At 43.2% G+C, this 17,159-nt stretch overlaps 1 protein-coding gene across 3 annotated transcripts in view; it reads right to left on the minus strand.

The window, feature by feature from the left end:
• The window catches only part of STXBP6 (syntaxin binding protein 6), a 270,357-nt gene continuing 253,509 nt past the window's right edge, over positions 312 to 17,159 (minus strand). For all 3 annotated transcript variants that reach the window (XM_018066444.1, XM_018066445.1, XM_018066446.1), the window contains 2 exons: positions 9,229 to 9,386; positions 312 to 3,391 (listed from right to left, as the gene is read on the minus strand). In XM_018066444.1, coding sequence (XP_017921933.1) covers positions 3,368 to 3,391; positions 9,229 to 9,386 — 182 coding nt within the window. In that variant the 3' untranslated portion in view covers positions 312 to 3,367. The remainder of the gene's footprint in view (positions 3,392 to 9,228; positions 9,387 to 17,159) is intronic.

Raw genomic sequence — 17,159 nt, forward strand, 5'->3', positions numbered from 1 at the left:
ACTTGAGCACATCACTAATATCAGCAGAAAGCATTTAATCTACTTAACTGCTTGCCCATGAGAAGAAACAAAAGACCTTAACTCTTACTGGATAGAAGCTTATTACGTAATTAGGGCTAGTTAGCTCTTTAGTCTTTTTTTACATTTCAAGTTCTCCCATTGGAATGACCAGAGGAACTGTTATCTGCATGCTAATCCCAGTTCTTAGTCTCCTGGAGGCATGCAAGATTCTCCTATGAGCATCAAAAATGCGATGATGTCTACCTATCTGATAGTTTTAGAGATTTCCCAAATAACCAAGAGAAACGAACTTTCATCACAGAGTTAAAATATTTAATGACAAAATTAGAGTTTGCTGTAATAATGAATCACAGAGCAGGTGTTACTTGTCTCTGAAAGGAACAAAAATTAAGTTTGACATCTTAGAGAACTTCTGAAGAATTAGTAACTGTACAACAGACAGCAGCAGTGTTACAATTCTAAAAACTGAAAGCGAAACCTATCTTTAATATTGTTTATTGAGGGCATTCTGTATAAGTATTTTTACATAAATGCACAACCTTTGTTAGCCACAAAAGTAGTATTAAGACAGATTTCACTGAAATTTTAAGTCTAACACATAATCTTTATCTTTTTTTTCAGAGCTTAGAAAAAGTTAACTACTGCTCTTGTTACATTTTACAAATACATTCTTTAATATGAAACATTAACCTGAATCACTACTTCCTGCACATAGGTATCTAAGAGTACTAGGGAAGAATACTACAGCTACATCCAGGAAGAAGTGAGAGCACTGGGAAGACTCTTTTTTTTACGAGTTGTCAGTACAATCTAAGAAATCCTTCACAGAAATGTATTTCCAAAACTCAATAGGGAGGTGCAGAAACGAAACAAAGAAATTAAATGTCTTTTAGCAAGCCACTGAATTGGTCCCAAATGAATTGGTACCACATAATGTGAGTCATTTTAGCAACTTCCTCTAGGTTAGATTGTATTAATACTTTGTACTGAAGCACCTTCTACAAAAGGATACCAAAGAACCTCACGTGTGTCTTCACAAGGCTTGCTTTTCTGCAAAGTCAGGAGGTCTAGAAGGGACTGGGGCTGCTGTTGGCCCTCTCTGCGGGTGGAGGCCTAGGCAGGACTTGGACACAGGGAGGTCAAGGGCATGACCACAGCCTGGAGGCAAATCAATGGAGGAAGCTAGTACTGGTGCAGATAGACTTTCTTCCAATCGGGATGTCTTCCAAAAGACTGAAGTTAAAAGGATAAACAGAGAGTGAGCAAAGAGGGGAAGATGTGAACTCGTGATATTTATGAAGGATGACTATCACAGGTTTACCAGAGAGGAAAAAAAAATCTCACATTTCACAGTATGCTGATGACCTCACCCTCTGCTACTTTAGAAGCAGCTTCACAAAAAATACTTGGCAACACATTTAATTTTTGCGTTTGGCTGATTGTCAGGGGTTTGAGATTTACTCTTCTAATTATTTATATCAACTATCTATCTCTGAAGCTAGGATTCAATTTGGGAAGATGTATATGTGTGCCCATGCATGCTTTTACTAAATGGAGGTCTGCAAAGAAAACTTATTTGGTGTGATATTTTCAGCTTTTCTTAGAAATTATAAATGCTTCTAATAGTACTCACCAGCTAATAAGTTCCTTGCTTCTTTTAAGTTTGAAGACATCAAAAGAAAAGTACAAAATATTATAGTATACTTATATCGTTTACCCTATAAATTCTACAGAGTTTCCTTGAACTGGATCATCTCCCTAAGAGGATTCAGAAATTCTTCTCTGGTAAATCTCATCTCCCTTTTGACACATACTGACGAAGATCATTTCCCCCACCAATAGCCTGATTTTCTATCTCCCTGGGAAAGCTTTAGCAGGAGAATTTAAGCTATTTAAATCAGCATAAATAATCCCAAAGTCATCCTGTGCTGCCATGTAGAAGCTACAATACACATGGCCTCAGTCGGCTCAATAGGTAGGAAGGAATCGAAAGGGTCCTGATAATCCAGGCAGCTTAAAATTCAATGCAACACAGCGGGAGGCTGACAATGTATCTGGGATGTGCAGCTTGCTTCCTTGTTTCAGGAAGACAAAGCACAGCTTTTATATTTAGCATTTTAACCCTCTAAAAAACTGAACTCTCAGACTGAAAATCTGGGTCCATGTTGAGTGATACAAAATCAGGAGCTGTAATGAACCAATTTCATTCATTCTGACTACAATGTAAAGGCTTCAGGACTATGCTGTTCTATGTCAGATGAGGCAAGTTGTAATTGCCATGAAATGCAATTTGTCAAGAAGCCCGCACTTTCAAATTACATTAAACAAATAGTAGTAACAACATCAAAACCTCCAAAAATCAGATATTGAGAACTGAAGGCCATTTCCTAAGGACATCATGAGGGCGTCTCTAAACAGGTATGTCTTTGTGAAAAGAAAAAAGACTTTAAATGTATTATCTTTTCACAGTATCGTTTACACAGAACTTTATCTGGACAAATCAATTCTTGATAAAAATCCAAGCTCTTTTCAAAACCAGCTACCATAATTGGGGACAATGACAAAGAAATGTTCATGAATTCATATTACTTTTTAAATAGGCTTTTACTTAGGTCTTTAATCTCAAATTTTTATCATTCATACGGTAATTCTAAATAATCAGCCTGGAAATAAGTAGTGGGAGAATTTAAACTGTAGCTCAGAAAGTAGATTTCTATCTGTGATTCTTATTTGTTTTTTTGAATGCTGGTGATGGCTCATGCTGAAAATTACCACACAAAAAGCAAAAATCAAAGACTGCTGTTTCTCCTGATAAATCCAATTGTTTTCCATAATACAGATTTATGTCTCAGGATATAGAATCTTAGGCTTCAAATTAAGAGTAGCTAAGAGCCTGAGTGAAACCAACCTGCTTGACTTTTACTTCCAACCAGGAACAATAACATCTGATATCACATTAAAATGTCTTCTTGCTTAATATCAGGAAAAAAAAATACGGTTTAGACCTAGCTCAATATATCATTTGGTCCAAATTTCATATTCAAACTACCAAAAAAAAAAAAACCCTTAAAAAAAACACACTTACGAACACACGCATACACACAGTCAGAAAAAAAATGAAGCTGATACTATGCAGCATTTCTTAGCAAGATTATCAGGGAAATGTATTAATATAAACACACCATCTTTTCTCTCATATTAACATCTGAAAAGGAAAAACAATCTAAATGTCTATAATTTGGTGGGGGTTGGGGGCTGGAGAAGCAAGCGGAGGTCCGGAGTTTCTTGTAAAAACTGCTGAACAAACTTCAGTTTCTCTTAAGAGGTCTCTGGGAGAGGCAGTTTCTCAACATTTGTGCTTCATGGCAAGCTAAGGAGAGAAAGGGACAAATGTGAGATGTTATCAGCAGTGGGGAGAGTGCACTGGTTGCTTCTTTCCCAAATCCACGCTGAGCAGCAGCACCAATATTTTATTTGCTGCGGCAGATCACCACTCCTGTTCGCAGTGGTGCCAAGGAAACGTGCAACACTCCCGACACAGTCCACCGAGCACTGCAGCTTCACTCCTTACAGCACGCTTGCTGGGGCAGGTGTCCAGGGAGGGTGGTGCTCTGTGGCATTCCTTCCTGCCACTGAAGGAGCAAACGGAAGAGGCAAAGTATAGGCAGAATGAGTGCCCCACCCTAGCAAAGCAACAAAGGCGTCTGGGCTTCCAGGTTACTAGTTATCCAGGAAGACCACTCTTCAGTTTCAAGTATTTACTGACAAATCACCAACTGTAGAGAAGCAATCTGCAATAATCCATGTAATATCCTGGACATTCAGCCAGGTTCGAGGCACTTGACAATTAAGACTGCGTAACCAACCAGGACTGAACAATAGATCAAATTCAAACCTTGACTTGCTGCTCCCTCTGGTATTTGAAAAATGTGGTTCATTGAAATGTTAGATCTTTAAAAATGGAAACACCAAATACCACTGTATCACTAAATAGTTTCCCAAGCCCAGCTGGAGCCCATGATGATGTATTTAAGGAAACGTATGCAGGTACAAAACAGAAAATTAAATCTGACATTGCTTTCCTTAGCCAGATCCTTTCCAAGGAGCCGGTACACTGACGTGAAGCAGGGGGCAGGGTGGAAGCTGAATTGTGATTCCTTGGGGGTCTATAGAGTTCGATATTAGGGATTAATCCCTGGGGTTGGAGCTGGATTGGAGGTAGTTACATTGTTAAATTAATCTCTACCTGGGGGCTTTCCTGGTGGCTCAGATGGTAAAGTATCTGCCAGCAATGTGGGAGACCCACATTCGATCCCTGGATCGGAACGATCCCCTGGAGAAGGGAATGGCAACTCACTGCAGTATTCTTGCCTGGAGTATCCCATGGACAGAGGAGCCTGGCGAGCTACAGTCCACGGGATCTCAAAGAGTCGGACACCACTGCTGTGCTAAGTGCTGTGGGTTTTTGCCAAGAAGATGGCAGTGTCTCCTAACTCCTGACCTCCACGAGCTGATAGTCCAGGAAATACGGTGGGTAGCAATGGCAGATCCAGGACCCTTCCTCTGATCCGTCCCACTCCCCAGACACCTTCTGAGCCCCTCCACTGTAAGGCCTCCACTTCTTGCTCTGTCTCTAGTTTTAATACATTATTTAGCAATGCGAATCATTCAAATCAACACAGAGCTGTTAAGTGTTGTGCATAATGAATACCAACCATAAATATTTGATCAGAGCTGCTGTCTTGTTGTTCACTGAGCTATTAACCTTCAGCTACTGGGCTTGTGCCAATTTACGCAGTCATTTATCCTCAGCAGTGAGCGTGCTGCTACTCACACCAGCCCGGTTACCTCTCTCATGCAGCTGGGGTTGGCGCTAAGGGGAGCCCCAGCCGGGTGGGGCGTGCCAGCTCAGTTTCACAGAAATACAGCTGGTTTCCACGTTTTGCTATTTGAGGTATTTCTGCATAAAGTGGCATTATTTCCATTCTACCTCATTTTGGTTTTTTTCTTTAATTTCCTGGGAGTTAGAAACTTTAGAATATGCAAGGCAGGTGCTTTCCATAAGCACAGATGTGTTTATGACCTTTACCTCTAAAATCACAAGCGCTCTGTCCCTCAGTTTCCCTCGTGTCTATGAAAGTGAAAAGTGAAGTTGCTCAGTCGTGTTCAACTCTTTGCGACCCCATGAACTATACAGTCCATGGAATTCTCCAGGCCAGAATACTGGAGTGGGTAGCCTTTCCCTTCTCCAGGGGATCTTTCCAACCCGGGGATCGAACCCAGGTCTCCCGCATTTCAGGAGAACCCTTTACCAGCTGAGCCACAAGGGAAGCCTGTGTCTATAAATATCTCCAACTCAAATGCTTATGAATTAATGTAGAGGGTAAGTTAAAAATTTCCTTTTGCTATATTCTGTTTTCTTATCTCATGGAAAGCTTTCTCTTTCCAAGCTGTGTAAATGACTCCATCTAAATAATAATGATAACAGTAATAATAATAGAAAATATTCTTACTCATAAAGAAAGTCAAAGTGTTAGTCCCTCAGTGATGTCCGACTCTTTGCAATCCCATGAACTGTAGCCCACCAGGCTCCTCTGTCCATGGGATTCTCTAGGCAAGAATACTGGAATGGGTAGCCATTTCCTTCTCCTGGGGATTGAACCCAGATGTCCTGTATTGCAGGCAGATTCTTTACCATCTGAGCCACCAGGGAAGCCCATACAGGGGGATTCTTTAAGAGGCCTGGACTCTTGAGGTCCCTTCTGGCTCAGATGCACAGGGAGCAGATGACTGGAGTAGGGACAGAGGCAGTCATTCCCTGCCAGGGAGGGAAATGCCACTTACCACTCGCTCCCCCACAAATGTGGGCTTGTGCAGAACAGGGCAGATCACTGTTCTTTCCTGCAGGAAATGTCATCTGAGGATGCCTAGGTGTGGGTATCGCTCTCGCCTGCTGACTCACCAGCCGAGGCAGGCATCAAAGCACAGCACACACTGCACCGCTGTGCTTTTTGAAGTCGTGGAGAGTGACCAGGCCTGCTTTGTGGCTGAAATGGACTTTCCTAAGGTCTGAGGCTGTGCCAAGCTCATAGCTCAGGAAGGAACCACGCTTCCCCAAGCCAGGCTGAACAGAGCTGGGGGAAGAGAGGGGTGCAGAAGCATTTCCATCATCCCTACAGGAGACAAACACCCACATATCTTGATGGCAGGGTCCTGCAAAAGTGATCCACTCTCTAATGTACCTGGGTAAGCTGAAAAAGCCAGAAATGCTCTTCTGTTGCAATCCACCCGGAAAGCGTGCCCTCCTCTCCAGCCGAGGTGGCGTGTCCTTGTTCAACCAGGGAGCCCAGAGCAATGCTCACCCAGAACTGCCCTTCTTGTCAGGGCTCTGACATGAGCGCTGTGTCCTGACTGCTAAACACGGCCTATACTTTCTGAGTCAACACAGCCACGTTTGGGGTGTGGAAGGCCTGGGTTCCACTCCTGAACTCTCTTCAGCAGCAGGCCCGGCAGAGGCTCGGCCAGCAAAATGACATCTTCATGGTCAGCCTACGCCATGGGACAAATCAGGAGTGCTAGTCCCTGGGAAAATAGCCACACCTTATCTAAAGAGGTCAACCTCCTCGTTAGGAATACTGCCAATGCCGGTGATTCATCAGCGCACATCCCCAGTTTTAGAAAACTGCAAGTCTGGTTATCATAGTGTCTCTCACACTCCCTCAAGCACACTAACAGACACTAGCGGTGCCCCCACCCTTATGCCACTCACAGAAGGGGAAACCAAAGTAAGTGGGGACTGCCCCCCTCCTGCCTCTTCTCCATGGAAGTAGGTAACTAGCTGGCACCAATCCTCCCAGTGGTCAAAGCCAGAGACCCCTGTGCCTTTGGTGGCCTAATCAGTTTCTGTTCTGACAGGTCCCCTTCTTAAGGGCTGCTTTGTATTTAGAAAGTGTTGGCATTGCATTCAGCAGGAGGCCCTCCCACCCCACACTGGAGGGCACAGATCTTCACCACCAGTCCCTCCCCATCCCTGTGCTGGGGTCCTCAGTCACATTTCTCCAACCCCGCCGCCAGTGTTCATCATGCAACAATGGATTAGAGCAGGCTCAGCAGAAACCATTTCTTATGGAAACAATTATAATTAATATCAGTTAAGATTTACATGCACCAGGTACTGTGCTAACCGATTTATAGGTTTGAATGCATTCAATTCTCTCAACACTTCAGGAGAAAGGCACTATTTTTAGGTAGAAGGCCTTACTGATGAGGAAACACAGGCTTAGAGAAATTGAGCCCCTGCCCAAGGTCACTGAGGTGGTAAATCAAACAGCAGATGTTAACTACATACCATACTGCCTTCCCAACCACCTAGCACACTTGGCCACAGTATCATCAGGGAAACCCGGTGAGTAGGGCCAAGAATTCTGGCCATCTGCTTAGGTTATCCAACGCTAGGTCTGCACGACCTTCTCTGAGGTGGGTACTGACATGGATGACCTCCAGGTATTGTCTACTCTGCATCAGGAAGAGCGATTTCACAGACTTCCTTGGTAACCTGGTTCATTGTCTAATCAGTAACCTTAACTCTTGTTTTAGCAGAATGGTATCAGTGCACTACTGAGTGTTCTTTTCTGTAGGACAAGACACAAGAGAGAAGTGCTACAATATCACCCCCTTCCCACAGTTGAAGACAATTAAAAAATACTTCCCTTTAGCCTTGAAATCAACACTGTTTACGTGTTTCCCCGGACTTTCACTGCCCTTCCCTCCCTTAAATCACTATAGTTGCTGTTGCTATAAATGCGGTTGGGGGCGGAAATTCTAGCTTCTCCACTCCATCATTATTTCTCTATTATGAAGGCTGCAGAAGGGGTGAAGGGAACCATAATTCTGAGCTCGTTCCCTCTGTGACAGCCGTGGCAAACCAGGCTCTGGCCCCCAGCAGGGGTGCAGTACAGTAAGACGCTGTCGTGAAACCACAAGACAGGTCTGTGCAAAGGGGGTGCAAGGGAAGGCAAGATGCAGCCACACGGATCTGGATCCACGGTGGGGCCTGCGCTTAAGCTTTGGGAAGGGGCCAGCCCAGCTCAGCTGGGGAGATGGTTCCTGTTACTTTCAGGTTGTCCATTTCTGTTTTCTCAGCAAAAGTGGGCTTTTCCTTTGAAGCAAATTCATTTTTTTCTTCTCCTAAAGGTCACCTGAAAAGCCTATCTTGAAAGGCCAGATCATGTCTCTGACACGCTAACCATTATCAGCAGACGTTTCTGGAAACCCCAATTCAAATCACCAGCCAGAAAAGAACTGCCCTTTGATCCAAAGCACAAGAACAGTAATAAATCCTCTTTATCACCTGACCAGCAGGGCCTCTCTTTCCCGTCGTTTGTGACTGCCTTAGATAGCTGGCTGCCAATAACAACTTCCCTTTCTGAAAGGCGCATCGTTTTTAGTGCGTGTGTGAATGTGTATACCTGAGGTATGTGTGAAAGGCCATTCTCTGCACTCAGAGGCCGGTGGAAATTTTGCAGGCAGCTCTGTATCAGTCAGCCTTAGAGGTCCAAGGCCTCTCTGCAGGGGACACCAGCCCTGAGGTGCCCTGGGACTAGAGTTTGCTTTTTATATGATAGAGAGATAAGAACACAGGATGCTAGGCTTGTGACCAGAAAGGAACAGCAAGGAAAAGTAAGCACAAGAGCCCACAGTCCTCTTTCAAGCCCTGGCCAACAGAGGAGGGATATTCTGAGACCCCCACCTACATCCTGTTCCCTGAAACTAGAGCCTTAAACTTCTGGGTAGGACCTAAAGATGGTCCACCGTTCCCAAAGATATGGGGTCAGAGTCAGGGATGAAGCCAGGAGAAAGGAGATAACCAAATAAGCAAAAGAACTCTTCCACCGCACACACAACTTATGAAGTAGCAGAACGGAATTGTACACAGGGACGAAAAAAGAAAAAAGGCTCAGTTTTGTACCTCATCATGGCAACCATTGGAGAAGGAAATGGCAACCCACTCCAGTATTCTCGCCTCGAGAATCCCAGGGACATAGGAGCCTGGTGGGCTGCCGTCTATGGGGTCGCACAGAGTTGGACACGACTGATGTGACTTAGCAGCAGTAGCAGCAGCATGGCAAACATATTGATAGAAAGTTCTGGGCCCCGAAGCTCCCTGACCGCCCAGAGCTGAGTGCTCCGCTGTGCGGAGAGACCCACCTTGTGTGCAGTTTCCGCAAACTGCTGGGCGCTGTTCTTCAAGTCCTCTGTCTTCTCTTCTGCACGGCCTAACCGCTCCCCGCGCTCATTCAAGGCCTGGCTCGCTTTCTGTACTGCGCTGGTCACGCTGTCAGCCGCTGAATGGAGGATGCTGTTTCCTGAAAGAGGACAGCAAAAGCATCAGAAACTAACTTGGCTGACCTGCAATGACAGTATCCCCTCCACGGGTGCTGCTAAGTGACTTCAGTTGTGTCCAACTCTTTGCAACCCCGTGTGTAGCCTGCCAGGCTCCTCGGTCCATGGGACTCTCCAGGCAAGAACGCTGGAGTGGGTGGCCACGCCCTCCTCCAGGGGATCTTCCCGACCCAGGCATCGAACCCGAGTCTCTTCCGTCTCCTGCATTGGCAGGCGGGTTCTTTACCACTAGTGGCACCTGGGAAGCAAGCAAGGTGGGTCAGACTCTGGAAAGGCTTGGAGGGTCTATGAAACCAGTCGGCTTTCCTTCTGACTCGGACTGACCGATGCACTTGGAGGAAGAATACCCACTGCCTGCAGGACCTGGGCAAGTGCTGAAGGCTTCTCTGCACGCTGATGCTGATAGCACTCATTTCCATTCTATTCTGTCTGGTGGGGCTCAGAAGGATGGGGTCCATCTGGATTTAGGAACTGATGGAAATTCTAACAAGTTCAGAGAATGAGGCAAGTTCAGTGAGACATATCTAGATCATATGAGCATTTCCTCTTGAGCTGGGTTTAAGTGAATCAATCACCACAGGAAAACTGGGGATCCTGAATGTCCCTAGATACGATGCTCTGTGTTCCTTTCAACTCTTCCCTTCTGTTCTACCCCTTCCTCCCTAAAATGTATGCCCCCATGCAAGAAGCTGTGGATCAGAGTTCACAGGAGGTATGTCAGTTCCTAACCTTGAATCCCGAGCCATGGCCTAGTTGGTTGGTCGGTCCTCTTTGCCTCTAATCTCAAGTATATGAAATACGGGGCCCTCAGCCCTGCGCAGACCCTGCAGGTAGAAAACTGAGGGCAACCTGCCCTAGAAGGGACTCAGCACTCCCAGACTCATGAGCGATGACACCGAGAAAGTTGAAAACATCATCACATTTCAGATGGTTATGCATCCCTGACATCCCACGTACCAGGACTAGAAAAGAGAATTCAGCAGTGAAGAACCAGCAGATGCGTAACCCTCTGAGACCTAGCAACTTGCAAAATTACAACCAAAGGAGATTTATAGCTGTATTTTGTTAACACCGAGTAGAAGATATTTAAATGGCATTTTATGTAATAGCTTTATGTCTTTGAATAAGTTTATTACATCATTTAACTTTGTATCTGGAATGGATACATTGAGCCACAGACAGCTTTTAATAGAAATGTAATTTCCATGGGTCTCAACTGCAAAGGCTTCCTAATTTCTCCTCTGTGGGAATGGCCTGGGTTTGTGGAAAAGGATCTCAGGCAAAGAAAGTGCCTGACCCATAGGAAGCACTTTGTAAATTGTTTTCCATTTTTCTTCTTTAGGGGTGGATTTCAAGGGCTTCCACCATGCACTAAGGGGAGGAGAATGGAGTTAACTTACTGCTACTCAGATGCATCACCCACCACAGGAGCCAAGATACATCAGCACAGATTAGTAGGGAACAGAAGAGATGTGGCTCTGGAGCAACTGATTAAATACTGGGTTGGAATGGAAGGCTGAGGTCCTCAGAACAGATTTAAGAGGAGAAATCTGGTTTCCCTTTGCTTTCATATCATGGTTATGATTATAGCCCTGGGCTTTCCTGGTGGCTCAGATGGTAATGCCTGCAACTGCGTGAGACCTGGGTTCGATTCCTGGGTCAGAAGATCCCCTGGAGAAGGCAATGGCAACCCACTCCATTATTCTTGTCTGGAGAACTCCACGGACAGAGAAGCCTGGCGGGCTATAGTCCATGGGGTCAGAGAGAGTCAGACAGAACTGAGTGACTAACACTTTCACCACTGCTTAATAGCTGAATAGTATTTTGCAATCAGAACACATCTTTACGAATATTATCTCATTTGATTGTCACAAAAATTTTACTGAGAAGGCTGAGGCTAGGTGAGGTTCAGTGACTTCCATGAGATCAAATCACCAGGGAAGTGACATAACGAGCCCTAGAACCTGGTTTCCCAATGACTTTTCCTTATTCTGTACCTTCCTCTTTGCAGGTATGGCATCAGTCACAGAAAACCATCACTGTGACCGAGTTGTGAACAGACCAGCATAGATAGGTTGTGACAAGTTATTTCCCAAGGTAACACCTGACTGTTTCTGCCATAAAGTTATTCTTTTTGGTAAATGAAGAGTTATCACCTGAGCTGCATTGCAAGCCAAGTGCTCCCTAGCAAGAACAGGCCAAAGAGATGGAATGAGAAGATGGAAAAAGAACTGAAGGTGCAGAGGGGTGGGGAAGGGGGCACAAGAAAGTCTCCTTCCCTTCCTTCTTCCTTCTGCATGCCCACAGCTCAGCAACCAGAAGCTAGAGAAAAGATGGGGTGGGGCATAGCCAGGAACAGCTACATTAAACCAAAGGGACTTTTAGAATTAGCTACCAAAAATTTGGTAGGGGGCTTCCCTGGTGGCTCAGATGGTAAAGAATCTGCTTGTAATTCAGGAGAACCAGGTTCAATCCCTGGCCTGAGTAAATCCCCTGGAGAAGGGAATGGCAACCCATTCCAGTATTCTGGCCTGGAGAATTCCATGGACATAGATAGGAGCCTGACAGGCTACAGTCCATGGGGTCGCAAAGAGTTGGACACAATTGAGCGAATTACACTAGGCACCAAAAATTTAAGAGGGCATATAACCATACTGGATAGTTTTTTTCCCATCAAACTGACCCTCGTGATGCCCTCAAAGTTAGACTCTCCTTGAATGAATCTGCTCTGCAGAAGCCATAGTGCACTCCTGTCGCAACTTCCTTAACTTTGTACAAGATATCAGGTCAGTACTGCACCCAGTTTTATATGATACTGTTTAACCAGCAGGTGTTATAACTAAAAGAGAACCAAATGCTGTCTTCATTATTCAGTGATGACACTGCCGACCACTATCAATACATAAATCCACCTTCAGTTATTTTCAGCCACGAGGATGGACTGAAAAGTCTCATCACCACAGCTGAAATGTCCTCGCCTGGCTTCAATTCTACCCATATTGCAGGCTTGGTGAAGCCCCATTGCCTTTCTCTAGCTTCAAGTCAATTCCACTCTCAACTTCCTGGGAACTGTCTCTAACCTCCTTAGGTAACTGGTCAAGTACAGTCATGGGCAGTTCTTCCACCTCATTTCTTCACCTGTAGATGCAGTGACTTCCGGGCTGGATTATCAATCACCCTAGGGCGCCCTTTGACCCTGCTGATCATACCCTACATCTTGAACCTTCCTCCTCCTGCTGTCTTCCTCTCTTCTCTCTGAGGACTTGCGAATGCTATAACCCCAGGGTTCTGTCCTTGGCCCTCTACTCTTGCTCTTTCTGCAGACTCTCCCTGGGAGAGTCAGCTCACAGCTGACTCAGCTCACAGCTTCAATGACCAAATTTCTGTTTTCTTTTCCCCTAGGTTATGCTGCTGAGACTCCAGATCCATGTTTTCTTACCAGGCAACTCCAGATGAGTCACCCAAAGCAGTCTTGAATTTAGTATGTCTACACCTGACCCCATTATCACACCTGTTTTCCCTTTGGGGTCCCCTGCTCAGTCAGTTACCCCACTGACTCCTCAAATCAGAAATCTGGGAGTTGGGTCTGGATTTCTCCCTTGCTTTTACCACACACAGCTAAAGGTCATTTGCTGTCCAGCTTGCTACTGTCTGCCCTCTTTGCTATCTTCCTTACCTCTGTGTACTGATCCAGTCCCTCTTGCCTTCGGAATTACAGCAACAGCCTTCTCTCCTTAAGTAACCCCACACCTTTTTGGATCCATCTTCCATACATTTTTACTGAAAACTTTTAAAAAGGCAAATTTGTTACCATCTTCTCACTGATTTCAAGATATAAATGAGACCTCTCCCCTGCCAATCTCTTTCAGCTCATCTCTTAGAATCTCAAATTTTTTCTCCTATCTAGCAATCCCCAATCCCATGCTTTGCCAAGTTACCTAAATTTTCATAGTATAATGCGTCTTTTACCTGTATGCTTTCGTGCTTACTGCTACCGCTGCTTCTCATCTTAGCCTTCCCACTTAAACTTCTATGTGCTTCAGTATACTTCAGAGCTCTTTCATAGGAAAGCTTGTCATGTTTAGCCCATCCTAAATCATTGTTGCCCCCAAAATACACATTATAAGACTGTGTCTATTTCAAATGGTGCATTTCTTATAATGCATGTAATTGTTGGGTATCTACTGTGATCTCCTTGAAGCAGGGGCCTTTCTCACTTCTGTATTTACAGAATATAAAGTGTAAAGTGTAAATGAAGTCACTCAGTTGTGTCCAACTCTTTGCGACCCCATGGACTGTAGCCTACCAGGCTCCTCTGTCCATGGGATTTTCCAGGCAATAGTACTGGAGTGGATTGCCATTTCCTTCTCCAGAGGATCTTCCCAACCCAGGGATCGAACCCGGGTCTCCCGCATTGTAGACAGACGCTTTACTGTCTGAGCCACCAGGGAAGTCCTTTCACAGAATACAGGAGACACTAAAAAATGCTGGCTGACTTAGAGCAGGAAAAATATATCACCCTTCTAAGGATTTCTCCACGGCTTAGCAGAAGCTTGGACACATAATTGATGCTGTTACATGATCTAACTAGGTCCTAAAATCCTAAACTTGCCAAATGACTAAGGATTTAGTCTGTGTCTAATGCAGCTAGAGGTGCTGTCAAGAGTTCAGTGAATTAAGTCAACAACAAAATGCAAAAAGGGGAATGCTTCTGCTATAGTAAAGAGAGAGTTTATATTAAAAAATATGTTGCTGCTGCTGCTAAGTCGCTTCAGTCCTGTCCAACTCTGTGCGACCCCATAGACGGCAGCCCACCAGGCTCCCCCGTCCCTGGGATTCTCCAGGCAAGAACACTGGAGTGGGTTGCCAGCTTTAAAATAAACAACTATAAGGTATAAAAATAGCAATAGCTTTTAAATCCAATGCAAAAGTAACAGTTGACTGAATACTTACTATGCTCTACACACTTACTAAAATCTGTTCCTCACAACAACCTTCATGATGGCACATTATTGATCCTATTTTTATAGATGGGAGCACCAGTGGACACAGAGAGGGTGAGCAATGCGCCAAGGATCACACAGTAAGTGAGGAGCAGAGCTAGGTTTTGCACCCAGGAAGCCCAGCTCCAGAGCCAGTTCTCTGACTTACTGTTATACTGGCTCTCCATGGGAATGTTCCTGTATCTGAGGTTAGTAATACAGTCTGCATTAACTGTATGGAATGGAGACTTCAGTAGAGCAGTTCCTAAAGCATTTCTTAAATCCACAATACAAAAGAAAACATCTTATTATTACAAGCTAAAAAAAAACTTACTACAGAAAATTTAGAATACATATTACTATAAAAAGGCAATAAAATTGTTTAATATTCAGTTCTTTAGAGATAACCACATTTACATTTATAGTACATTTTGTTCTGGTAATTTTTCTGTATATAATTTTCTAAACCAGGGTTGAGACCATACTGTATGTTTAGTACTATATCCTATTGTGCATACTTCCCCATGTCATAAAAAATTCTTTGAAAATACTATTTGTAATGGCTACCTAACACTGTTGTTTCAAACAACTGTTTCCTAACAATTGTTTCCCTTCTTGATAGTGAGTACATGTCCAAAAGTGTTTTCTCTTTCTTTCCTTCCCGACTCCTTACGTATTTATTCATGTTTCACACGCACACGATTATATTTCAACTTCAGTACACAGGGCAGTGTGCTCATCATCAAAAGTTTACTTTCCATCTGTCACCATACAGATGACCCCCTTTATCCATTTCACCGTCCTCACTGGTAACCACTACTGTGTTCTTTGTTTTCATTTTGGTTTGTTCATTTATTTAAAAAAATTTTTTTAACTTAAATATTCCACATAGGAGTGAATTTATATTGTATCTGTATTTCCCTGACTTATTTTACTTAGTGTAACACCTTCAAGGTCCATCTGTGTTGTCACAAATGGCAAGATTTCATTTTTTTATAGCTGAGTTCCATTGTCTACACACACACACACACACACACACCCATATCTTTTTTATCCATTTATTCACCATATCCTGGCTTTATAAATAATTCTGCAATGAACATAGGAGTGCATATATCTTTCTGAATTAGTGTTTGCATATTCTTCAGATAAGTAGCCAGAAATGGAATAGCTGGATCATATGGTGGTTTATTCTTAATTTTTTGAGAATTCTCCATATTGTTTTCCATAGTGACTACACCAATTTACATACAACAATAATGCATAAAGAGCTCCTTTTCTCCACACCTCTAACACTTACTTCCCACCTCTTTGAAAATAACCCATTCTAATGGGCATGAGATATCTCACTGTGATTTTAATTTAAATTTTCCTAAACAACTAGTAGAATTAAGAAAAACAAGCCCACTTACCATTTACCATTGCAACACAAAGAATAAAATACCTCAGAATAAGATTAACAAAGGCAGTACAAGATCTAGACATCGAAAACTGGAAGACCCTTTCGAAAGAAGCTGAAGACACAGAGACAAGGAAAGATACTCCATGCTCATGGACTGGAAGAATTGCAGTGTTGAAAAAGCCGTTACCTAGAGGAATTTACAGGTTAAATGCAAGCCCAATGGCATTTTTCGCACAAACAGAACAAAAAAAATTCTGAAGTTTGTATGGAACCACAAAAGACCCCAGATGGCCAAAGAAATTCTAAAAACAAAGAACAAAGCTGGGGGTATCCCGGTCCCCAATCTAAAATTATACTGCAAAGCTATAGTAATTGAACACTGTGGTATTGGTAGGAAAACAGACATACAGATCATTGGAAGGAAGCTGGGAGCCCAGAAACAAATCCATACATACATGAACAACTTATTATACAACAAAGAACATGCAACAGAGAAATGACAGTCTCTTCATATAAATGGTGCTGGGAAAACTAGACAGCCACATGCAAAAAACTGAAACTAGGCCACTATATTATACCACAAACAAAAATCAACTCAAAATGGATTAGACTTGAATGTAAGACCTGAAACATAAAACACCTAGAAAAAAACGTATGTTCTTTAACATTGGTCTTAGCAATATCTTTTTGGATATGTCTCCTCAGGCAAAGGAAACAAAAGCAAAATTAAATGGGACTACATCAAACCCAAAAGCTTCTGCACAGCAAAGGAAATCATAAAAAAAAAAAAACCCACAAAGATAATTTACTGAATGAAAAAGATGTTTGCAAATCATATATCTGATAAGTTAATACAGAAAATATGTCAAGAACTCATACAACTTGATAATGATAAAAAAAACAAACATTCTGATTTAAAAATGAGCAGAAGTTCTGAATAGACATTTTTCCAAAGAAGACATACAGATGGCCAGCAGGCACACGTAAAGATGTTCAGTATCACTAATTATTTGGAAAGTTTTATTTTTTAAGATAAGGCTACAGTACTTTCTTGTATTTACATACACACACACAACCTTTGTCCATATCTGATAATTCCTAGAGATTAAACTGCTCGTTTCAAGGACATACATGTTTTTTGAGGATCTTGTTGCATGCTGAAAACTGCTTCCCTGAAAGACTCATTCAGGGTTGAAAACTATTCATTTGAGTGCATGCTCTGTGCATGCACTGTTATGTTGACAGATTGGCAGAATGCCTTTCAGGGAGTGATTTACATTTTCTGATCTTACGTTTCCTCATCTATAACATCTACCTCATGTGGCAGTTGTGGAAATGAAGATGTATATAAA

Source organism: Capra hircus, chromosome 21 (assembly GCF_001704415.2).
Source record: "Capra hircus breed San Clemente chromosome 21, ASM170441v1, whole genome shotgun sequence".
Classification (NCBI taxonomy): domain Eukaryota; kingdom Metazoa; phylum Chordata; class Mammalia; order Artiodactyla; family Bovidae; genus Capra; species Capra hircus.